This window comes from Phyllobates terribilis, unplaced genomic scaffold (genome assembly GCF_046119375.1).
Source record: "Phyllobates terribilis strain yellow unplaced genomic scaffold, ASM4611937v1 Scaffold_1__5_contigs__length_1240528914, whole genome shotgun sequence".
In the NCBI taxonomy this organism is placed as follows: Eukaryota; Metazoa; Chordata; class Amphibia; order Anura; family Dendrobatidae; genus Phyllobates; species Phyllobates terribilis.
In genome coordinates, this window is record NW_027362761.1 from 319,123,713 (window position 1) to 319,149,788 (window position 26,076).

At 41.9% G+C, this 26,076-nt stretch overlaps 1 protein-coding gene across 20 annotated transcripts in view; it reads right to left on the minus strand.

Moving 5' to 3' along the window:
* Positions 1–26,076, minus strand: part of ARVCF (ARVCF delta catenin family member) — an 892,847-nt gene that overhangs the window by 95,996 nt on the left and 770,775 nt on the right. For 19 of the 20 annotated variants that reach the window (XM_073675659.1, XM_073675564.1, XM_073675598.1 and 16 more), the window contains 2 exons: positions 18,825–18,983; positions 11,215–11,825 (listed from right to left, as the gene is read on the minus strand). In XM_073675659.1, the coding sequence (XP_073531760.1) occupies positions 11,215–11,825; positions 18,825–18,983 (770 nt within the window). The remainder of the gene's footprint in view (positions 1–11,214; positions 11,826–18,824; positions 18,984–26,076) is intronic. The other variant, XM_073675591.1, reaches the window with a different exon arrangement.

Genomic DNA, 26,076 nt, shown 5'->3' on the forward strand with positions numbered 1-26,076 from the left:
CGATCAGGACCCCGGCGTCACACTTACCCCACCCCTCCCCTCCCTCAGGACCCCGGCGTCATACTTACCCCTCCCCTCCCTCCCCCCGCTCGATCAGGACCCCGGCACCCGGCGTCCTACTTACCCCTCCCCGTGCCTGCGCAGCAGCTCCTGTGTCTTCCGCTGATGCTCTGACGTTTCAGGTCAGAGGGCGCGATGACGTCTTTACACCGCGCTCTCTCCCGACCGGTCACAGCGCACAGCGTGAAGATGCCGGCTACGCTGGAGTCCGGAGCAGCAGCTGAGAAGTGAGGTGAGTAATGGATTTTTTTTTGTATGGGGCCATAGGGGACCTGCATGGGGCACTATGGGGGGATGGGACATCCTGAATGGGGTATTATATAGGGGGGATGTGACAGCCTGCATGGGGCATTATATAGGGGGGAGAGGTGACATCCTGCATGGGCCATTATATGGGGGGAGAGGTGACATCCTGCATGGGCCATTATATGGGGGGAGAGGTGACATCCTGCATGGGCCATTATATGGGGGGAGAGGTGACATCCTGCATGGGCCATTATATGGGGGGAGAGGTGACATCCTACATGGGCCATTATATGGGGGGAGAGGTGACATCCTACATGGGCCATTATATGGGGGGAGAGGTGACATCCTACATGGGGCATTATATGGGGGGAGAGGTGACATCCTACATGGGGCATCATATGGGGGGAGAGGCGACATCCTGCATGGGGTATTATATAGGGGGGATGTGACAGCCTGCATGGGGTATTATATAGGGGGGGATGTGACAGCCTGCATGGGGCATTATATGGGGGGAGAGGTGACATCCTGCATGGGCCATTATATGGGGGGAGAGGTGACATCCTGCATGGGCCATTATATGGGGGGGGGAGAGGTGACATCCTGCATGGGCCATTATATGGGGGGGGGGGGACATCCTGCATGGGCCATTATATGGGGGGGTGGGGAGAGGTGACATCCTGCATGGGCCATTATATGGGGGGAGAGGTGACATCCTGCATGGGCCATTATATGGGGGGGGGACATCCTGCATGGGCCATTATATGGGGGGGTGGGGAGAGGTGACATCCTGCATGGGCCATTATATGGGGGGAGAGGTGACATCCTGCATGGGCCATTATATGGGGGGAGAGGTGACATCCTGCATGGGCCATTATATGGGGGGGGGGGGGGGGGGAGAGGTGACATCCTGCATGGGTCATTATATGGGGGGGGGGGGGGGGGGGGAGGGGACATCCTGCATGGGCCATTATATGGGGGGGTGGGGAGAGGTGTGTGTGTGTGTGTGTGTGTGTGTGTGTGTGTGTGTGTGTGTGTGTGTGTGTGTGTGTGTGTGTGTGTGTTTATTATATATATATATATATATATATATATATATATATATATATATATATATATATATATATATATATATATATATACACACACACACACACACACTAAATAATGTATTTGTAACTTTCTGAAATATTACATCTTCAATACCAATTATTTTTATGTTATAAATGGGTAATGGCATGTATTAAATAGTGTTTTTTTTACATTTTGTAAAAAAATAAAAATAAAACAAAATAAACAAAGAAAAAACAAAAAGGAGCGCAACTGAAAGGAAGACCAAATTAAAACTAGTATGTGTGCTACATAGGGAAGACCATCACTTGCATGTTGTTGTGGGGTGGGGGGTGTAACTCCTTGGCTTGGCTCCCACTCCTGAGAAAAAAATACAGACCAAATACTGATCATGGGGCAGTGGCCTTAGTCAGGACATATCATCAATATTGACTGCTACACCCGCTATGTCACTGCAGCGAGGTTGCCGAAAACAACCGCCATCCAAATCAAGGTGACGACATTGCTCCAGATTCTGGAAATGACGCAACGCTAATTCCATGATCACTATACTGCAATAGTATTGTTATTTATTTATTTATATAGCACCATTGATTCAATGGTGCTGTACATGAGAAGGGGTTGCATACAAAATACAGATATCACTTACAAATAAACAATGAGACTGGTACAGAGAGAGTAGGACCCTGCCCTTGCGGGCTTACATTCTACAGGATGATGGGGAAGGAGACAGTGGGTTTAGGGGTTGCAGATATGCAATATGACTTCAATATGACTTCATTATGAATAAAAATACAAATACTGTACTCAGGGGCAGGCTGGGCCAGGGGGTAGAGGGGCAAATGCCCCCCCAGGCTGGTCCTCCAGCAGAGGTTATGGGCCGGCCGGCAGCCATGGCCTCAATACTGCCGCGGCCACTCTCCACTGCACACGCCCTCCCATCACGGCGCGTGCGTGCAGAGGAGAGTAGCCACGGCACTAGTGAAAGGGGGATGACCCATAGGCCCACAGGTAGGTAGTGATCAGCATTGGAATGGCAAAGGTGAGTATTTATTTTTTAATCGGGGCCCATTATACTGCGTGGGGGACTCTGTGGGGCCCATTATACTGCGTGGGGGACTCTGTGGGGCCCATTATACTGCGTGGGGGACTCTGTGGGGCCCATTATACTGCGTGGGGGACTCTGTGGGGATTACAGTTGGAGAATCATGCTGTGATGGGTCATCATACTGTGAGTGTGGAGGAATTCACTGTGTGGGTATTATACTTCGTTTGGGGGCACTTTTGTTTGCATCACACATTATCTGTTTCATTCAAGGATTTTTATCCTCTGTTAAATTACATATTTAAATTAGGCCATTGGGCCATAAGCTTTTTACATAAAATATTAGAATAGACAACTATAATTTTTAAATTAATCGTTATATTTGATAAAGAAAAACTTTTTCAATTGTAGACACTTTTTTAATAAATATCAAAGTTGGTCCGAGACTTTGTCCAAGCTTTGAACTTTGGCCCTCTGTGTATTTGAATTTGTCATCCCTGGCATTAAAGGGAACCAGTCATGTCCTATCTACTATCTACACTGCTCCCATTGCTTTGTTAGTGATGCAATGTGCATCACTAACAAGTTTTTTTCATTAAAATTGGTGGTATTATAATGATATTATATATACACTTTGTCCTACCTGCTGTATTCAAGTCATAGGGGTGTGATGCTCTCATTCAGTCATGGACAGCACAGCATTCAGTCACTGCTGGCGTCACCCACATATTTGAATATCGCTCACGGCAAGCACTATTATTGTGGGGCGCATGCACATTTCTGCATGCCCGGCGCTGGTCTCACGCCTGCGCAGTGAGGCTGTGCCACTGTTCATGGGTCACTGCTGTATGCTTGCCCCCTAGGCCAAAATTTGCCAGCCAGCCACTAACTGTACCAGACAGAGGCAACAACCAACCTCATAAAAAGACAAAACCATGTAAGGCTGTGTGCCCACTATGCGTTTAAGCGTTTCCACAGCGGCAATTCCGCTGCAGAAACTCTTAAAACGCTTGGTAGAAGGTCTGCAATGGTCTCCAATGATAATCCGCATGTGCTGTGCAATTATTTTGCGTAATTGAGGCGTTTTCACCACCATTGACTTGCACTGAATCGCTTAATATCGGCATGACTACATGGGCACATGCGGATATTAAGCGATTCAATGTGCGGATGGTACCCGGGTCTGGAGAAAAGGAGAATCTCCTCCAGACCCGGGTACCATAGTACCTGTAAAAGAAAAATAAAAAAAAACAACAAATTAAAATAAAAAAAAAATATACATTATACTCACCTTCTGATGGCCCCCGGTCTACATAGCGATGAGTCCCGGCTCCCTGGCAGCTCGCAACTGTCTAAAAAGGACCTTCCATGACGTAATTTAGTCGTGTGACCTGTCACATGACTAAATAACGTCATGGAAGGTCCTTTTACACAACCGCGAGACACTGGGAAGACCGGACGCATCAGATAAGGAGATCTGGGGCCATCGGAAGTTAAGTATAATTATTTTTATTTATTTTTTTTTACCATTTTTATTCTTTTTTTTAACTAACTTGGTCACGCTATATAAATCCATGCTGTTTGCATGGATTTATATAGTGTGACCAAATTGTCAAGCACTTTCCAAGTGATGCTAAAATTTCTTGGAAAGCGCTTGACAACCCGCATGCGAAATCGCATGATCAAAACGCTTCACTTCCGCTTGTCCCTGGCAGGAAAATGCATGTACAATCCGCATGTACAATCCGCATGCGTTTTTTTCTGCCAGGGAGATGCAGAAACGCTCCGGAAAAACCCGGAGCATTTCTGCATCGTGGGCACATAGCCTAAGGCAAGTTTCCGATTAATAAATATGCAGTTAAAAAACATACACTCCTTTATAATGCACAGTCAAGTCATCTTTTTATTAACATACAGAACCCGGCTACGCCGTAGGTTTTATTTTCTCCATGAGTGACGGCCTTCCATACGTAGCACACACACCACAGTTTTCACTTTAGGAGTGGCAGTCAACTGATTTGGAAAATAGTTTTTGCTTTCCTTGTCTAGTTGGCGTACGACATCTAAGGTAGTTATTTTTTTTTTTGTATCTGGGAGTGGAAGCTGCAGGCCAATGGGATTTTGAGGAGCCTTTGGAATTTATCTAGTGGTGGTTTTTGTTTTTGTTTCTTAAATCACCCATAAAGTTTAAAGTTTCTTTTGAGTGTACGTAGTTGTATGCCATTTTTTTTATCCCACTTGAGGACTAGAACCTGTGATGGTACAATACACTACACTAGTATTGCCCATACCTGTTATTTGCCTCAGGTGAGTTTGAATGAGCATCACATGCTCGAAACAAATTTGGCACCTTTCCAAAAATGTGGATAAACAACAATTTTGTCCGGCCCATTTTTGGGGTTTAATGTGAAATTATGACCAATTTGCTTTTGTTTCTCTTTTTTTGTGTGGTCTTATTATACACGTGTTTATTTCCCTTGTGTATTGGAACATGTGTAATTGCAATAATTTTCTGGGAGAAATACTCCATTTTATGGAACAATTTCATGGGTGCCAACAATTTTGGCCATGACTGTATGCTGCCAATCTAGACCACAAGTGTTGGACTGGAAGATCCAGTCAATCCATATGGGCATTTCTCTAGGAAAACCCCTGTATTACGGATATGCAGGCAATGATTGGCAGTCTAGTAGGTCCTTTCTATAGTATATTATTACCATGAAGCTTTAGGGTGCCAACCTCCACTGGTAGGTAGGGTATGAATAGAATAGTGGTTACTAGGTTGAGCACAGGCTGTTCCCTTCCTCCTGTCCCATTTCTTTTCTGCTCTGACCATTTGGCCTTATTAGATCCCTTTCCCCTCCTATCCCGTTCCTTGACCCCTGTCCGCACTTCTTACTCATTTGTGGTGCTTGCCACACTATAGACATCTCTTCAAGTTGGGGATATTAATTATCCCCTGTATTATTGATTCAGTGTTATGTGCTGGAGGAGAGAATAACTGTCTTGGGTCACACCGCTCTGTGTATGTGTATGCACTGTAACTATTCACCTGCTGGGACTCTTATTCCTAAAGAGTCATTTGGGCTAGATGGAGTATGTATACCATTTTGCCCACTTTTATGGTTGAGGATTGCACTCTGTCCGTGTGAATAGGTATGGACAGTAATCTGTATTGACTTCGGTCTGCTGAAGCCATGTATTGGGTGAGAGCGTTCTAATTTATATCCAGTTTATGTATATACTGGTTTATTTATCTCTACCCTTTTACAGGATTGGGTTGCGATATTTCTATGTAATGGCGTAGATTGCCACGCCAGGAAAAACATTGCCAGGTGATATTTGCCCTGAGTGTTGATAAAGTGTTTAGACTTGGTTTCTATATATCTTTATATGTTTTTGTATGTGTGTCTTGTTAATTTGCACTGTCTTATGCAGTTTAGTCCATTTGGGACTGTTTTTATATCGTGATATTTTAGTGGATTTATTAAAAGTTATATTTTAAATTTATCACACATAGCTATTACTTGTCATGAGGCTATGTGCCCATGATCCGGACGTAGCAGCACTTAGGACGCAGCATATTTTGGTCAATTTTCTGTTGCAGAGACTAGCGACTCCACAATAGAAATTGACATGCTGCGGTCCTGAAAGACAAGCTGCATGTCAGTGTCCACGGGTGATCTGCAGCCTCTGATGCACACAGCGGACATGGGATTTCTAGAAATACCATCCACTATGCTGTAACATCTGGCCGTTGCGGGTTTGACGCTGTATAAACAAGCAGCATCTCCTGATAGTGCGCACATACCTTAACCCCTTTACAGCCTGTGCCGTATTAGTACGCACAGGCTGTAATCCCCCGTTTCAGTGAGGGCTCCGGCGCTGAGCCCGCACTGAAGCGGGCACATGTCAGCTGATTATTACAGCTGACATGTGCCCGCAACAGCCACGGGTGGAATCGCGATCCACCCGCAGCTGTTAACATGTTAAATGCCGCTGTCAATCTCTGACAGCGGTATTTAACAGCGCTGTGCCGGAAGCACGTCACTTACCCCGCCCATCAGTGACCCCGTCACGTGATCGCAGGTCACCGATGGGTGGTCATGACAACCCTGGGTCTGCAGCAGACTCCAGTGGTTGTCTTGTATTGATCGCTATGAGCGCCACCTAGTGGTCGGCGCTCATAGCACAGGACCATTTCTGCTACATACAGGTGATCTGCTGATCATCTGTATGTAGCAGAGGCGATCGGACAGTTGCTGCTTCTAGTCTCCTATGGAGACTATAGAAGCAAGCAAAAAGTGAAAAAAAAAAAGTTTTTAAAAAAAGAATATAAACGTTTAAATCACCCCCCTTTCGCCCCATTCAAAATAAAAAAAAAAACAAAAACAAAAAAAAACCCTACATGCACATGTTTGGTATCGCCGCGTTCAGAATCGCCCGATCTATCAATATAAAAGAAAAGAATTAATCCGATCGGTAAACGCCGTAATGAGAAAAAAATTCTAAAACGCCAGAATTACGTTTTTTCGTCGCCGCAACATTGCAATTAAATGCAATAATGGGCGATCAAAACATCGGATCTACCCCAAAATGTTATCAATAAAAACTTCAGCTCAGTGCACAAAAAAATAAGCCCTTTTATTCTTAACAAGCCATTTCCTATCTATTCAATATGTACCCTTTGTCTATACGTAATACACAACCTCGTTCAGTCACCTGGCCCATATGTTAAACTGTGTAGTTCACTAGACTGTCGGCTATCGCATGTTAAATTAAGTTGGTTCACTATTCGATTTCCTACTTGTATTCTATTGTACAATCCTACATATAAGTGTCAGCTCAGATTGCAAATGGCAGAGAGAAGGAGGGAGGGGGAACGAGTGACTTCAGATTTTTTATCTTTTCTATGTCATGAGTGTCAGTAAGTTTGACACCACTAAAATGTTTTAGATGTGGAAGTAGCCTAGAGAACGATTAACTCATTGGTAGCTTTCTATTGTCAATACATAGCTTGAATCTTGTAAAATCTAGGTTTTTCAGTGGTGTGCAAATGAGGTATTCAATACAGTGAGCGGGCAAATGCAGGAACCTTTTACCACGATAATGCATTCAAAAACTGCAGACCGAAGCGTAACCATCGAGGTTGTAGGAAGTGCGACCGGGCCTGTGCTGGAGGGCGACCCTCCGATGCCAGCAACCATGTCAGCTGGATGTGCACATCCCACATTTAGCTAAAATGTATTGCGGTGCAGAGACCTGCCGGGTCCCTGCACTGCAATACACACGCTGCTGGCCAATCAAAAGCCGGCAGCTGATGTCGGCGTGCAAGTCACTGGAGGCGCATGGTAGCGATCTCATGCACTGCCTGTCGCTTGAACGCTGAATTCAGCTGCCGGCTTTTGTGCCGGGCATAGAGGATAACACCGCACATTGTGGAAGCGGGTGGAGGCAAGTAGAATAGTTTTTGTTTTATTTGTTGGAAGAAAAGACTATTACTTAAGGGGCCCAGGATGGTGGGCATTATACTAGGAAGGGCCCAGGATTGAGGACATTAGAATAGGAAAGAAAGACATTATACCAGGAAGTGGCCCAGGGTGGAGGACATTATACCAGGAAAGGGCTCAGGATGGAGACAATTATACTAGGATGGTGGACATTACTGGAAGGGGCCCAGGATGTGGGACAATATAGCAGCAAATGCCCAGGAAGGGGGACATTATTACAGGAATGGGCAAGGATAGAGGAAATTATTACAGGAAAGGGGCCTTTGTTTTTACTGAAAGGCTTTATTTTCTATTTTTTAAAGACAACAAAAACATTAAACAATTAAGAGCAACTAAAGAGTCATAAATAGTACATACACTTAGTACACACAACCTCATACACAAAACACAATCATACCAGTCCCCATGCCCATCCCTCCTCCCCCAAAATGTCATTGGACCAGAGACATTGTTACACGAGAGGGTGAACGCGTATATGTTCACAGGATCTGGAACGCTACAAGGGCACATACATCTGACAAACATGCAGGTGGTGGCCCATGTCTAATTTTGCACCATTTAACAAAACTCTGCTTCCTTGGGTTAATAATCTTGGTATCGTTCCTCTCTGTTGATCAATATCTGATGCATATCTGACCTTAGGCTCAGAAATTTAAAATCAAATTCAATATTTGGTGTGATCACCTTTTCCCTGTAAAAACAGCATAAATTCTTCTAGCTACACTTGCACAAAGTCAGGGATTTTTTAGGATTATAGTCAGGTGTATGAATAATGATACCAAACAGGTGATAATGATCATCATTTTCATATTTAGGTTGATACACAGTCATAAACAGCTGTTTGTGTAAGAGGCTTAAAACTGTGTGAGGAACAGCCAAACTTAGTCACATTTAGCACAGACAGGAATACAATGATGTAACCCCTATACAAATATAGCACAGGATTCTCCATTAACAATAGGAGATGACTGCAGCTCACCTACACATCTTCCTGCATAATGACCTCTGAACTGCTGACAGCAGAGCAACTAAAGAAAAGATTAGCGTATACTTCAATTTTTCTTCAAGCAGACATTTGGTCTTAAAAAAAGAAAAATAATCTGAACAGACCAATTGAATAAAATTGGTCCGAGGGCTGTGAGATTTTTCCACATCACTCCACCAAAAATACTGTTGTGTGAATATAGCCAATGTTTAAGCTGGCAATATGAACTCATATTACTGCACACTTTAATCTTGAATCAAAATGACAACCTATGGAAAGATGACTATAGGGAAACAATTAGCCTCAACATCTGCACAACTGAATAGCTCACTAAGGAAAAGACTGGCAAAGCAGGATAAAAAATTATTAACAATTCTTTTAATTTACAAATCACTGACACAAAATAGAATAAATAAATACCAAGAGTCTACCTGTCCTGCACACAGAGCAATATATAATGAAATTATTATCAGATTTGTAAGTGGCAACTTGATGGTTCTGCTGGCTTACATTCAGTCAAAAGATAGGACAAGTGGTTTCAAAAGCAGGTAGTCATATTGTATATATACAGTGCTGGCCAAAAGTATTGGCACCCCTGCAATTCTGTCAGATAATACTCAGTTTCTTCCTGAAAATGATTGCAATCACAAATTCTTTGGTATTATTCTCTTCATTTAATTTGTCTTCAATGAAAAAAAACACAAAAAGAATTGTCCTAAAGCCAAATTGGATATAATTCCACACCAAACCTAAAAAAGGGGGTGGACAAAAGTATTGGCACCCTTTGAAAAATCATGTGATGCTTCTCCAATTCGCGTAATTAACAGCATCTGTAACTTACCTGTGGCACCTAACAGGTGTTGGCAATAACTAAATCACACTTGCAGCCAGTTAACATGGATTAAAGTTGACTCAACCTCTGTCCTGTGTCCTTGTGTGTACCACATTGAGCATGGAGAAAAGAAAGAAGACCTGAGGACTTGAGAAACCAAATTGTGAGGAAGCATGAGCAATCTCAAGGCTACAAGGCCATCTCCAAAGACCTGAATGTTCCTGTGTCTTCCGTGCGCAGTGTCATCAAGAAGTTTAAAGCCCATGGCACTGTGGCTAACCTCCCTAGATGTGGACGGAAAAGAAAAATTGACGAAAGATTTCAACGCAAGATTGTGCGGATGGTGGATAAAGAACCTCGACTAACATCCAAACAAGTTCAAGCTGCCCTGCAGTTCGAGGGTACAACAGTGTCAACCCGTACTATCCGTCGGCGTCTGAATGAAAAGGGACTGTATGGTAGGATACCCAGGAAGACCCCACTTCTTACCCCGAGACATAAAAAAGCCAGGCTGGAGTTTGCCAAAACTTACCTGAGAAAGCCTAAAACGTTTTGGAAGAATGTTCTCTGGTCAGATGAGACAAAAGTAGAGCTTTTTGGGAAAAAGTATCAACATAGAGTGTACAGGAAAAAAAAAAAAAGAGGCATTCAAAGAAAAGAACACAGTCCCTACAGTCAAACATGGCGCAGGTTCCCTGATGTTATGGTGTTGCTTTGCTGCCTCTGGCACTGGACTGCTTGACCGTGTGCATGGCATTATGAAGTCTGAAGACTACCAACAAATTTTGCAGCATAATGTAGGGCCCAGTGTGAGAAAGCTGGGTCTCCTTCAGAGGTCATGGGTCTTCCATCAGGACAATGACCCAAAACACACTTCCAAAAGCACTATAAAATGGTTTGAGAGAAAGCACTGGAGACTTCTAAGGTGGCCAGCAATGAGTCCAGACCTGAATCCCATAGAACACCTGTGGAGAGATCTCAAAATGGCAGTTTGGAGAAGGCACCCTTCAAATATCAGGGACCTGGAGCAGTTTGCCAAAGAAGAATGGTCTACAATTCCAGCAGAGCATTGTAAGAAACTCATTGATGGTTACCGGAAGCGGTTGTTCGCAGTTATTTTGGCTAAAGGCTGTGCAACCAAGTATTAGGCTGAGGGTGCCAATACTTTTGTCCGGCCCTTTTTTTAGAGTTTTGTGTGAAATGATCAATGATTTGATTTTTGCTTCATTCTCTTTTGTGCTTTTTCCTTGCAAGCAAATTAAATGAAGAGAATAATACCAAAGAATTTGAGATTGCAATCATTTTCAGGAAGAAACAGAGTATTATCTGACAGAATTGCAGGGGTGCCAATACTTTTGGCCAGCACTGTACATGATCTGATGTTACACAACATAGTATGCCTTAGCGTACCCTGGGTTTGCTCATTTAAAACAGAATTGAATATATCATTTGTTGTTGATTCAATTACCTTGGTTTGTGGGGCCTGCCTGTGACGGGCATTCCAGGAAGAACTCTTCTATTCATTGTTGAATAATCTGGATCCAATTCATAACCTTCATCATCTGCTCCAAGACTACGATTATCATCCTCTAGACCATACGGCTCGGGCTGGAAACGCTCTGGCTGGGACCGGTTTAAGTCCACACTACTTCCAATTGGCACTTGAGGCTGCGCAATGGGAACATAGTTCTCCCTACGAGTTGGGAGAGTATAACTGCCATCTTCAGGGCGATAGCTATTTCCTGGTGTGTAAGCATATCGAGGGCGATAATTTATTCCGCGGGAAAGGCTTCCATAGTTGTCTGGCATGTCTCCATAACCTTCATGTGCCATGAAGGGTCGGTATGGCGTCTCATGAGGATCACCATAAGAATCGTTGTAACTGTTGTTGTAGGACCTAGTCAAAGTTGAAGTTGCCTGAGGGGTTATAAATCTCTCCCCATTTTTCATGTATCTTCTGTCAATAGAATCGGTATAACCACTGATTGGAGAAGAAGCATCAAGAACAGGCATCCCATCTGGGCCAAGTGGCACTTGACGCACAGTTCTTGTGGTGACTGTTTTTACCATCTTTGTAACCTGCAGAAGAAACATATATTCAACTAAAGAGTAAAGCAAATTTCAGCTGACATTGCACGTTATCTCAGTAAATACTTACATAATTAGTATAGGTGAAAAGAAGATATATATATCCATCAAGTGCAACCATGGGGAAAAGAAAGGGGGGGATTAGGTAACAGAAGAAAAACCACATAAGAAATTCTAGTCAACCAGAGTAATTACAGAGAAGGTTAGAAAAAAGGGGGAATATGGAAGCAATAGATTGGAACTCTCCTGTTCTCACTACTAGTTAAACTGAAGAACGGCTGTAAAACAGACGGCTGGCCACCATGTAATACCATGTAATAGATGTCTTTCCTAGTGATGTCAGGAGATTGTTGGTGCTTTCAGCTGCCATGATGATCAGCTGATAATCACCAGATCTCAAACATTAGAGTCTCAAGAAATATTTTTCCCATTGGCCTTTAAATTTTGATCAATCTGAACTAATATTCAATAAAAAGGTTAACTAATTTTCAGCAACTTTCATATTTTGCTTTCTAAATATTATCTGAAAGTTTTTTAAATCTAGCTCAACTGGATTTAGCAGTAACCAGACAGTCTCTCACTGTCAACTAGCAAACTTGTAATGCAATAGCATAAGGTTGGGTTCATATCACGTCTTTGTCCCAGTTGATGACTCCATCTGGCATCTGAATCCTTGCAAAACTGTTCATTGACTTTAATATCTTGTTCTCAGTTTGCCTCATTGGTGTCCATGGCTCCGTTGGGGACATGTCTGAATCCAGTTTGTTGAAAATTCAGATGGAAGCCCCCAGGAGACTTATGAACTGGGAAACAGACGTAAACTTCTTGCTTTTGAGACAAAAGTTTCAGCCATTTTTTCATAAACATCTTCCAGTCTATTGGTATCAACCTCATCAGAAAACCTAATCCAGTGTCACAACTTGCTAATAATGTCCATCCTGCAAAAATGTTTAACATCCATGCCAAATTACCAGTCAGAACTTTACAAAGTGGCAGTCCAGAGAAACTACTGCTAGTACCAGAAGTTGCATTTTTTCAGATTGAAATTGCCACATCAACTGGCCCAACTAGTCTGATGAGGTTCCAGCTGGATTAACCCTGCCCCACTGCAGTTGATTGACAAGTCTCTCCCATGTGTGTATTCATTGTGAGACTTATGACAATCAATGGAGTGGGGTGGGGAGAAGACAGTAGGGGGCCACATTGGATTAGTCCGGCCTCTAGCTTTAGTTCTCGCCGACGTTTCAAAGTATATTTATTCAAACTGCAGAGGTTCACAGTAGAACATACCGGATAATTGTGCAGCCAGGCTATGATTCATGTTGCCCATGGTTCGGGCATCATAAATCTAATGATAGGTTGCCTTTAGTATGAATCCTCTGGCTATTTATAATAGACTGAATGACACTGACTATTTTGAAGCGAAAACTTGGCCAGCCTTCATCGTACTAGCTTGTTATATTAGAAGATTCAGACTCCCTCTTAAAAAGTGGAAGAAATAAAAACCACTAACAAAAATAAATAACCAAAGAAAGATTGTAATATTTATACAGCCCCATAATGAGACAATCATTAAAACTGGGATGTAAAGCACACAAAGAAAAATGAATGACAAGAGAAACCAGCTATGTCACATATATAGAGAATAAGTTTGGCAGATAAGTGGTAGTGATGACCGTAATGGGTAGATGTGCACGGCTTTGTGACCTATATCTGAGAAGTAGGAAAGCAATGTCATGCACTTGTATAGTCTCGAGACTTGTTTGATCAAGATAAATTATCTTTACACTATGGATGTTGTGAAACATGCTTTGATCCAACATACATTTTAATTTGGTGATAATAAATTCTTGTAGCTAAGAGAACAGGCAAGAGTATTGTGCATGAACCAAACACAAAAAAGTTTCAAGGGGATTTTTTTAGAAGCATGTATTCTCAGGTCTTATTAGATGTGCTTTTATACCATCTAAAACATCTTGAAGGTGACCCACACTGGATTATCATGCAAAATGTTTGATTCCCAGCACAGATACCGCAGGAGGATACAAGGAAAGGCTAAACTCCCCTTTGTGTTTGGAATGCATAAGGGGCTTTTTCTGCTCTATCTGCAGATTTAAAAATTACCAGGTTGAAGACAGAATTGCAAGACTGCGGAGAGAAGCTTCCACACAAGAGGAGGGGAATTCTGCAGGGTCCATGCACTCCAATGAATAATTATTTTTCACTCAGACAAAGCAAACAATTAACTAAAAAGTTTGGGCTGAAAGATGTAGACACCATAAAACCATACATGCAAACACATGTATACATCAGGGGTGTAGTGAGGGGGGATAGGAGAGACAGAAAGATATGGAAGGGGGCGACAGAAGAGGAGGATCAGAGGAAGTCCTGCCTTCCCCCTCCACCCTCAACAGAAAGTTACAGCAGTGGTGTGTAACATGTAGAAAAATGTGTATGCATGTACCATATAATGGTATTGTGTATTTTATATAGGGATCTGTATGTGGAGTATAGCAGTATTATATAGGTTTTTGATATACACTGTGAGCAGAATTATTAGGCAAATTAGTATTTTGATCACATGATACTTTTTATACATGCTGTCCTACTCCAAGCTGCATAGGCTTGAGAACCAACTACCAATTAAGTAAATCTGGTGATGTGCATCTCTAATGAGGAGGGGTGTTGACTAATGACATCAACACCCTATATAAGGTGTGCTTAATTATTAGGCAACTTCCTTTCCTTTGGCAAAATGGGTCAGAAGAGAGATTTGACGGGCTCTGAAAAGTCCAAAATTGTGAGATGTCTTGCAGAGGGATGCAGCAGTCTTGAAATTTCCAAACTTTTGAAGCGTGATCACTAGTGTTGAGCGATACCTTCCGATATCAGGAAATATCGTATCGGATTGGATCGGGCCGATACCCAAAAAGTATCGGATATCGCCGATTCCGATACCGGAAACCAATGCAAGTCAATGGGACACAAATATCGGAATGAAAATAAACCCTTTCTTTCCTTGTAGGTTAATTCTACATGAAGGAAAACTAAGAATAATGTAGAATGACATGAAAAGCCGGCAATTCATCAGCGGCATACACCGGTACCCGACAATTTACAACAGAAAGAATAGAGCTTCACACATAGATTAGATAGATAGAAACATGTCAGTCACATATATATGAAGTACAGTGACAGTGTTGCTTACTGTACTTGCAATTTAGTGTAAAGGATTTATTAAAAAAAATATTAGTGTTTTCGTGCACCGTCTCTTTAAAAAAGCCGGCCGGCAATTCAGCAGCGGTACCCGACAATTTATAACAGACAGAATAGAGCTTCACACATAGATTAGATAGATAGAAACATGTCAGTCACATATATATGAAGTACAGTGACAGTGTTGCTTACTGTACTTGTCATTTAGTGTAAAGGATTTATTTAAAAAAATAATAGTGTTTTCATGCACCGTCTCTTTAAGAAAGCCGGCCGGCAATTCAGCATCTGTACCCGACAATTTAGAATAGAAAGAATAGAGAATCACACATAGATTAGATAGATAGAAACATGTCAGTCACATATATATGAAGTACAGTGACAGTGTTGATTACTGTACTTGTCATTTAGTGTTAAAATAAAGGATTTATTTAAAAAAAAATTGGCGTGGGGTTCCCCTTAATTTTAGGCTCTAGCGGAGGTTAAGCAGACAGCTGGGGCGAATGTTTGAAGCCTGGGAAGGGGGTAATACCCACGGAGCTTCCCAGGCTACTAATATCAGCCCCCAGCTGAATACCTAGCCTTTACTAGCTATTAAAATGGGGGAACCCCCCCAAAAAAAATAACGTGGGGTCCCCCCTAATTTAATAGCTAGCACAGGCTAGGCAGACAGCTGGGGGCTGATACTAATAGCCCAGGAAGGGTGCCATGAATATTGGCCCCCTCCCAGGCTAGAAACACCAGTCGTCAGCCGCCCCAGAAATGGCGCATCCATAGGATGCGCCAACTCTGGCACTTAGCCTCGCTCTTCCACGCTGCCCTGGTGCGGTGGCAGGGGGTAATAGTGGTGGGGTTCATGTCAGCGCCAGCTGCCATGAAGCCCAGGTTAGTAATGATGGGCGTCTATAAGACACCCCCATTACTAACCTACAAAGTGTTAAAAAGAAAAAACACACTACACCCAGAAAAAAATAATTTATTTGAAATAAAACACACAATTTTATTTAATTCTTAGTTTACTAAAAATAATAGTTACCTGTCCACGTTCCTGCGCTGATCTCCCATGCACAGCTGTCACATCTGGAGATGGTGACAGCTGTGCATGGCTGCTGTAAGCTCACGCTGCCGGGAACACGTCCGCTCCCGGCAGCGGGAGCCACTGACTGAGGTCACCGGAGTGCATTCAGGCAGCGCAGCTCCGGAGACCTCCTTTACGGCACTGCTGTACCGTGGGAATTTCTCACGATACAGCAGGGCCGTAAAGGAGCTAACCGAAGCAGCGCTGCCTGAACTCCGGTGAACCCTTACGGCCCCGTCATTCTAGCGGCGGCAGCGGTTCAGAGCGGTCACATTCTATGTGGCTGCTCTGAACTGGAGATCTTCGTGGGACACTCGTGGACTGCTACGGAGGGGTAAGGATAAGGTTGTGGTTTATTATTTTATATTTTATTACAGGAGATCGATGGCTTCGGGGAATTAGGTGTCTTGGTGAGTATAGGTGTAGTTTTTTATTTTTTACTTTATTTTAGGTGGCGATCGGAGGGGACAGGTAATGTATGAACTAATTTCTTTTAGGTAACCACTGGCCACCAATGACATGTATTTAACATTTATTGGGGACACAGTAGGGCAATTTAAATAGCAGGATCAGTCTGATGGGAACTACTGCTCCCATCGAGCTGATCCTGCTGGCAGGAGTGGACGGGGGACAGACATAGGCCGATGGGAGTAGTAGTGTCACATCGGCCTATGTCTGCCTGCACGCACACACCCGCACACATCGCACAGACACCGCGCACACCCGCACAAACATCGCGCACACACCCCGCACACACACTAATCATGACGGTCTGATCGTCTGGGAGGTGAGGCTGACCTGTGCGGCCGTGGGAAAGTTCATGTGAGTTCATGCAGTCAAGCATGAACTCACATGAACCCTCTGAGGGCACCGCGGCTAATTCAAATGAACAGCTGATCGGCATCAGCTGATACCTCAGCTGTTCATTTGAAATAACCGGCGGGAAAGCGCAGCACAGAACGGGAAAGCCGGCGGTGAAGTCTTTTCACTGCCGGCTTCCCCGCCCGGGTCCTTCACTCCCCGCTCCTTGGAGCTGCGCTCCCCGCCCGGTCCTAACTTACGATCGGGATGGGAGGTGGCGAGGGGAGCGGAGGATCGGGGTGGGAGGCTGCGGGGAAGCAGTATGGGGCTGTGTGATTGTTTAAAAGCCGGCGGCTTTATACCGCCCGCCGGCTTTTAAACAATCAGGAGAATTCTCCCCCGCTGGGATGGCATTCTGATGACAGGCTGGATCGCGCTGCCATCCAACTTGTCATCCTTCACAGACACTGCAGAGCGCAGGCATTATGGGAACTTCCGATTCCGGTATCCGATATTGTAAAAGTATCGGAATTAAGTATCGGAATTCCGATACCGCGAATATCGGCCGATACCCGATATTACAGTATCTGAATGCTCAACACTAGTGATCACCTTACAATCAAGCGTTTCATGGCAAATAGCCAACAGGGTCGCAAGAAGCGTGTTGGCCAAAAAAGGCGCAAAATAATTGCCCATGAATTGAGAAAAATTTAGCATGAAGCTGCCAAGATGCCATTCACCACCAGTTTTGCCATATTTCAGAGCTGCAACGTTACTGGAGTATCAAAAAGCACAAGGGACATGGCCAAGGTAAGGAAGGCTGGAAAAACGACCACCTTTGAACAAGAAACATAAGATAAAACGTCAAGAATGGGCCAAGAAATATCTTAAGACTGATTTTTCAAAGGTTTTAATGTCTGATGAAATGAGAGTGACTCTTGATGGGCCAGATGGATGGGCCAGAGGCTGGATCAGTAAAGGGCAGAGAGCTCCACTCCGACTCAGAAGCCAGCAAGGTGGTATGGGCTGGTATCAAAGATGAATTTGTGGGACCTTTTCGGGTTGAGGATGGAGTGAAGCTCAACTCCCAGACCTACTGCCAGTTTCTGGAAGACAACTTCTTCAAGCAGTGGTACAGGAAGAAGTCGGTATCGTTCAAGAAAAAGATGATTTTCATGCAGGACAACGCTCCATCACATGCATCCAACTACTCAACAGCGTGGCTGGCTAGTAAAGGTCTAAAAGAAGAAAAAATAATGACATGGCCCCCTTTTTCACATGATCTGAACCCCATAGAGAACCTGTGGTCCATCATAAAATGTGAGATCTACAGGGAGAGAAAACAGTACACCTCTCGGAACAGTGTCTGGGAGGCTGTGGTGGCGGCTGCACGCAATGTTGATTGAAAACAGATCAAGCAACTGACAATCTATAGATGGAAGGCTGTTGAGTGTTATCATAAAGAAAGGTGGCTATATTGATCATTATTTTTTTGGGTTTTTGTATGTCAGAAATGTTTATTTCTAAATTTTGTGCACTGATCTTGGTTTACCTGGTGAAAATAAACAAGTGAGATGGGATTATATTTGGTTTTTATTAAGTTGCCTAATAATTCTGCACAGTAATAGTTACCTGCACAAACAGATATCCTCCCAAGATAGCCAAATCTAAAAAAAAAACCACTCCAACTTCCAAAAATATTAAGCTTGGATATTTATGAGTCTTTTGGGTTGATTGAGAACATAGTTGTTGATCAATAATAAAAATAATCCTCTAAAATACAACTTGCCTAATAATTCTGCACACAGTGTAGTAAAACTACAGTATGTATAACTGGGAATCTGAACTGCAGCTGAAACCTTGCATCTGAAAATGGGAACATATAGATGAAGGCATACCTTTGTTTCTGTCCTTCTTGTGGTTCCATCCTCTGATGTAACAATTGACACATGGGAGGTGGGTGTTCCAGGATCTTCTTCTACAGTAACAGTCTCTTCCAACATCTCTGGAGGTTCTTGCATCATGGCGATTGATGTCTGGTTACTGGGACTCTGCTCCTGTTGGCAGGACATTTTAAAATTACAAATGTTACATTTTCTTGTGACTAATGTAAGGAGACAATGCATGTAAAATAATAAAATATTTCTTTCAAAGTAAAAGTGGATTTGTAAAAACTATTTGTTCTGATTAGATGGGCATATTACTATACTGCCCTTGCGTTTTAACCTCTTGCATACAGGATTTTTTTTTTTTTTTTTTTAAAAAGGTTACATATACACCGAAGTTTCAATAAGGCTATGTGCCCACGATGCAGAAATGCTGCATATTTTTTCCGCTTCTCCCTGGCAGGAAAAACGCATGCGGATTTTACATGCGTTTTTCCTGCCAGGTAGGAGCGTTTGTCAAGCGTTTTTGCATGCGGGTTATCAAACGCTTTTCCAAGTGATTTTAGCATCACTTGGAAAAGTGCTTGACAATTTGACCACTCTATAAAAATCCATGCAACCGGCATGGATTTATATAGTGTGACCAAGTAATAGTTTAAAAAAAAAAAAAAAAGAAGAATACGAATGGTGAAAAATAAAAAATTATACTTACCTTCCGATGGCCCGCGGTCTCCTTCTCCACTCCGTCCGGTCTCCCCGGTGTCTCGCGGTGGTGTGAAGGACCTGCGATGAAGTCATCGGTCATGTGACCTGTCACATGACTCAATGATGTCATGTCAGGTCCTCACACCACCGCAAGCCGCCGAACACACCGCACGCATCGCTGAGGAGGCCAGGGGCCATCGGAAGGTAAGTATAATCTTTATTTTTTATTTTAAATTCTTTTTAATACAGTTTCTATGGTACCCGGGTCTGGATGAGAGTCTCCTCTTCTCCAGGCCTGGGTACCATCCGCACATTGAATCGCTTCATATCTGCATGTGCATATGTAGGTGATGCATTGAAATGCTTGATATACGCAAGTCAATGGCGGCAATTACGCTGCGTGTCCGCAAAATTAATGGACATGCTGCGTATTTTTCCGCAATGATTATCCGCAGCGGAAATTTCCGCAGCATGTGCACAGCACATGCAGATTATCATTGGGGGCCATGGGGCATGTATTACCAAGTGTTTAAGCGTTTTCGCTGCGGAAATTCAGCGGCAAAAACGCTTGAAAAAAAAAGTATAGTGAGCACACAGCCTTACTATGATGAAGAACAGTTTCTTCCCTTTTACAATGATAAACCAAGTGGTACAGTATATGTGCCTATTGTAATATGCAAACAAACATACATAATATATATATATATATATATATATATATATATATATATATATATATATATATATATATATATATATATATATATATATATATATATATATATATATATATATATATATATACACACACACATTACACACACACTCCTCTGGTATCAGGGTGCATTTAGACTGGGTAGAAAACCATGAAAGTTCATAAAAACCCTTGTTCCAATTTATCAGTCCATGTAAAAGATGATATTTTTATATGTAATTTGTTTGCCAGTATAAACTAATTATTGGCAGCACATCCTCCGCTGTAAACAGGGAATGTGGGAATGTGCTGCTGACAATATTCTGCTGTATGTGGACAGAATGATGGGTATTATAGAGAAATTGTTGATATGATCAGTTTTTGTCAGCCCATATAAACAGGCTAGTATACGAGCATCGATCTGTTTGTCTATAATTAATAAGCACTTGTTAAAGGGCCAAGATCTGCCTGACCAAATGCACCCTTTGGCCTCATTCAGATGTGCGTGTTGCTCATACGTGTTTCATCAGAGTTTTTCATGGATAGACCACGTACCCATTATAATCTATGGTGCTATTCATATGTCTGTTCTTTCACGGACCATACAAAACTCAGACATGTCCGTTTTTCTCTGGTATAACGGATGAAAAAGTATTAATACAAGTCTATAGATCCGAAAAAAAACATGTACAGCACATGAATGGCACCAGCACATAGTCCGTGTGCTGTCCGTATTTAACAATGCAATGGATAGCCAATTTATTTATCCCTGAAAAACATTGATCCAAAACACATGAGAGATGTACCATTTTTTCACATCCATGTTTAATGACAAACATGTGAATGAGGGCTAAGGGTACACCAATTATGGCCACTGTTCGGTGCATATGCTCTTGAGATACGCACCGGCCATGAACACAGATGCACAGCGGCTAGATGGAGGCCTAAACAATTCACTTTTGGTCTCAGTTTGGCGAATAGGGGCCATAGCAAATTATTAAATGTGGCCCTGACAGCTAATACATGCTGCCTGTGGATTGGGTAGCATGTATCGGGCACTCGGTGTATGATCTCAGACAGGTATGTTTGACTCTGAAACACTGCAGCGTTTCAGAGAAAATTATACTTTAACTGCCGCCGGGGACCGAGCAGCACTGTAGACTAGTCGGACAGGGTCCCGGACGGTTGTCAGGTCTCTCCCTATGCGCGCTAGAGGGCAGCAGGTGGGAGAAGCTGCCGGGGGGGCCGCCTGTCTGACTAGTTAACAGCGTGGCTTGGTCCCGAACTGCTTTTAAAAGTATGTTTTTCTCTGAAATGCTGCAGGGTTCATTAGAAGTATACCTAGAGAGGGGGGGGGGGGGGGGGGGGAGGGGGTGCGCTCAATATAATAAACACAAGGGGATTCGATTTCTGAAAAATTAAAACTTGGACTTTAAACCAAATGTTACTGAATGTGTGAAAATATTACCCTTAAATATTCCTGGGAAAGGTTTATGTTTTTATAAAGTATTTGCTTGAGCCTCTGACAAAACACAACACGTTTCACCCGTTTCTTTCCGCCAGCCACAGCTTGTGAGGGGCATATTAATGTTCTGTTGTCAAAACCTGCCTACTTTAGCATTTTGCATTGTGATGCAGCAGAAAGCCATGCCAAAAAAACAATTTAACTACTCTTATAATTTGCTTTTTTTTTTTTCTTAATGATGGAGAAACAGTTTGAACTGTTTCAATACGGTTATTAATTCACAAATCCATTTTTCCACGGCACCTTAAATATGTATTTGTTTATTGGAGACTTAATTTTATAGAACTGTATCATATATCATCATATATCTGGCTGTAACACTAGTAACACGACATGCCAAGTGACAGGTCTTCAGCAGCACAATTCATAGTGAGAGCTTATTGACCTTTCATATACTACAGAATATCACACGGGCGGCACGGAATAAGTAGATTTTCCCAGCAAAGATTGCTTCCACAGAAGACCAGTGGATTAGCATTTATTGCCACGGTTCGGATGAAGGAATATTTTCACATTTTAGTGTAATGAGCGCCTTCCTCTATTGCATCTTGATTGTAACATTCATGCATTTAAAATTCATCGCACTCCATATTAAACAGTCATTTGCTCAGACAAGGCAGGGATGATTTATGGTTTCAGACCAGGCTGCTGCTGCTACTTATTAGAGACAATACATTTCCACCCAAAATGGATAACAGATCAGGAGAGTATACATAGAAACAGAAAAAACTGGCAGGCACTTCCAAAACAAGAAACAGGTGTGAACAGGTGCTTACTAGGAGCAGCTACCTCCATATACAACTAACAAACAAAGCAGCACTCTGCAACGCTAAGTATGCGAACATGAAATATATGAAATATGAATAGCATTACTACTGTAGAAAATAGAAATAAAGAGAAATTTTAGCACAAATTGGCCAATTCATGTGTACCTGGTAGCCACGGTTTGGCATCTATGCCACAGGCGGTTTTAATTACAGTAGGATCTTATTATCCTACACACAAGCAGACATATGTCTCTTAGAGAGGAATTCACATTGATAGGGTCCTGGTATTTTGAGAAACGCCTTAATGTGGCTACCACGTACACATGAAATGGCCAATTTATGCGCTAAAATTTCTCATTTATTTCTATTTTCTACAGTAGTAATGCTATTCAAATTTCATATACTTCATGTTCGCATACTTAGCGTTACAGTGTGCTGCTTTGTTTGTTAGATCAGGAGAGTAAATGCTCCTTGCATTGGCAGACAAGAGATTCGGATATGTGATTTTGTTATTGATCCAACATACAGGTGGGGAGCAACACTACTGCAATACAATAGAGCAGAGAGTTTTAAACCACTTGACTTGAAAGTGCATGGATCAGCAGAATATTGGGGAACTAACAAGTGGTGTATAGCTCAGGCAAAAAGAGCTGTATCCGACTTAGGAGCATACCATGAAATCAGAAAGCATTGACCAGTTAAGTCATGGGTAGGATGCAGACACGTGTATAGGTGCCTAAAGTCTCAATTAATAAAGTCAATAAATGTACCGAGCCGCTTTTACATTCTTCTTTTTAATGAATACAAAAACTTTAAAAAAAAAAAAAAAACACAAAATGTGACATTTGAAAATTCACATAAATATCAAACGTGAATTGTCAGAAACCCAGATTCATCATTTAAAAATTTAAGTCTTTTTTTTTTTTACACACACATTAAATACTTCAAAATGGCGCACCAGGTTCATGAATTTGGCATAAAATCAATCAAAAATTTCAGAAACCGCATCCCTGGAGTGAGATTCACTAAAAAAGAAAAAAAAAAAAAAAAAAAAAAAGCAACGTTGGCAAAATCCACATTTCAGTAGTCTGCTTAAAACATGTAATTAAAAAGTTGTTGAGGAAAAAGTAAAAAAAAAAAAAAAAAAACAACAATAAAAAAAGGGAATGGGTCATCAGAAAATTAGTCATTTTTTAAACCAGTTATTTTGTGTTAAATGTATTTAAATATCTTTGGCATTTATTTTATTTTCACAGGTCACAATCTGTATATTTTAAATAAAATAAAAAAAACACACATCACAATTTTCACACATTAACTTCCTATTGTTTCAGGAAACAACACATGTACAAAACCACAAATGGTCAGATCCCGTCCCTATCTTTGCACTGAAGTGTCAAATTCGCCTGTGCAAAGCTCATTGTGAAGGAAGGGGAATCAGTGACATTACCTATTATAATAATTGGTGGATCTTCAGTTATCAGCCTTGTATGGAGTGGTTACCTGTCATTGTATGCCTGCCTCTGATAATATAGAGCCTTGATCTTAACTCTTCCAGAAAGAACAGGAAGTAAAAGTCTAAAAAAAGCCCCAGTGGCCACTGTGAACATTGCAGGATTACTCTTTTTATAAAGACCAAACAAAAATATAGATTAGATATAGATATAGATATATATTATATATATATATATATATATATATATATATATATATATATAATATCACACACATACTTTATGTAAAGAGAAAAAAAAAACATGGCAAACATTTCTTAATTTCTTAAAACTGCATGCAACATAAAACCAGTTTTAAACAATCTGTAATTTTCTGATTATACATTCTCTAAAGAATGACATCTAGAAAATGGTGCAAAACTTAGAGAATAAGTAGCATATACCAAAAGCCACTAATCAAAAGCAAATTACTGCAGAAAACTGGAGAAACAATAATGACTCTAGGTGCTGAATACCGCACCCATAGGCATGTCTTAGTGCTATTGCAAACGCACGATAGTTGGTCCTTGGGCATGCCTTACAGCCACACATTCAGATCCGAAAATAATGGCTGTAATGAAGACTGCTGCAAACTCATGCAAGGGTGAACATTTGCTATGCCGTACAAGCCTGCTGATACAGAAACATTTCAGGCAGCTTTACAATTCCAACCCTGAGAGCTACACATGGGTAATAGATCACAGCAGCACCACCGCTCCCTGCACATGTGTTTTGAGTAACAAAATCTTAAGGTCTAAAAAAGCTCACTAGTTCCTAGAATTCTTCTCTCTTTCCCATGAGAGTCAAAATTCCAAGCAAATGGTATTTCCCGGTAAATATATTCTTTAGAATGGACACTAAAACAATAAATAAAAAACAGCTAAATACACCAAATAATGTTATTTATTATTGCAATATTTTGATATAGGATGATCCAAAATGCATATTAGTTTATGCTCTTCTATTCTTACTCTGAACTGTAAACGGTTGTCAGTAATATGTAAGATCTAATTCAGTGCCAATTTCTGCTTTTTCACTGGCTGGTAATACGCTAACATATGTAAGGCTAAGTTCACATGTCCAGTAATCATCCGTTTAAAATGGATCCCGCAGCAATCAATTATCTTAGCAGGACAATAGATGACAAAAAAATATACCCTGAACCAGGTGTAAACATTGAAGTCTATGGAAAATGGATCCTTTAAATAGCCTTTCGTCCATTTGAAACCGATCCATTTTTTGTTTATTGGATCAGTTTCAAAAATAGATGACTATTGGACATGTGAACTGCCAAGTAATCCTCCATTTGAAAGTGATCCATTAAGCAAAAAAAAAAAAAAATGGATCAGTTTCACATGGAAGAAAAACTGATTGCTATTTAACGGATCCATCTCCATAAACTTCAAGGTTAATAAAATGGATCCAGTTGCAGTTTTGTTTCTTTTAATCTGGCTTAAAAAAAAAAAGCTAATGACACTGACGAGCGTGAGCCGAGTGGCATGCTACTGTCATCCGATCCTCTCGCATGCAAGAATTGCATCACAGGTGAGAAGAGGAGGAGATTAATCTCTATCTTCTCCTTTGCCTGTCTTGGCGTATACTGGACTGCACTTGGATGACATCCGAGCGCAGCCCGATGTTTTGCACGCGTTTATGGACTTGAATGGGTGTGCACCATGGGAGATACGCTGCCAATAGCAGCATGTCACAATTTTTCTTTCATGCCGTACCGGCATGAGAAAAAGCATTCACAGATCTTGTCTGCCTCACTGAAGAAAACTGGTTAGAGTGCAATGCAAGATTTTCTCACATTGCACTCCTCCGTATTATACGCCGGTGTGAGCAAACCCTAAGACTGCATGCCCACTATGCGTTTTTCAAGCATTTTTGCCGCGGAATTTCCACAGCGAAAACGCTTAAAAAAAGACGCTAGGTAATACGTGCCCCATGATCCCCAATAATAATCCGCATGTGCTGCACACATGCTGTGGAAATTTCCGCTGCGGATTATCATTGCGGAAAAATACGCAGCATGTCCATTAATTTTGCAGACACTCAGCGTAATTGCCGCCATTGACTT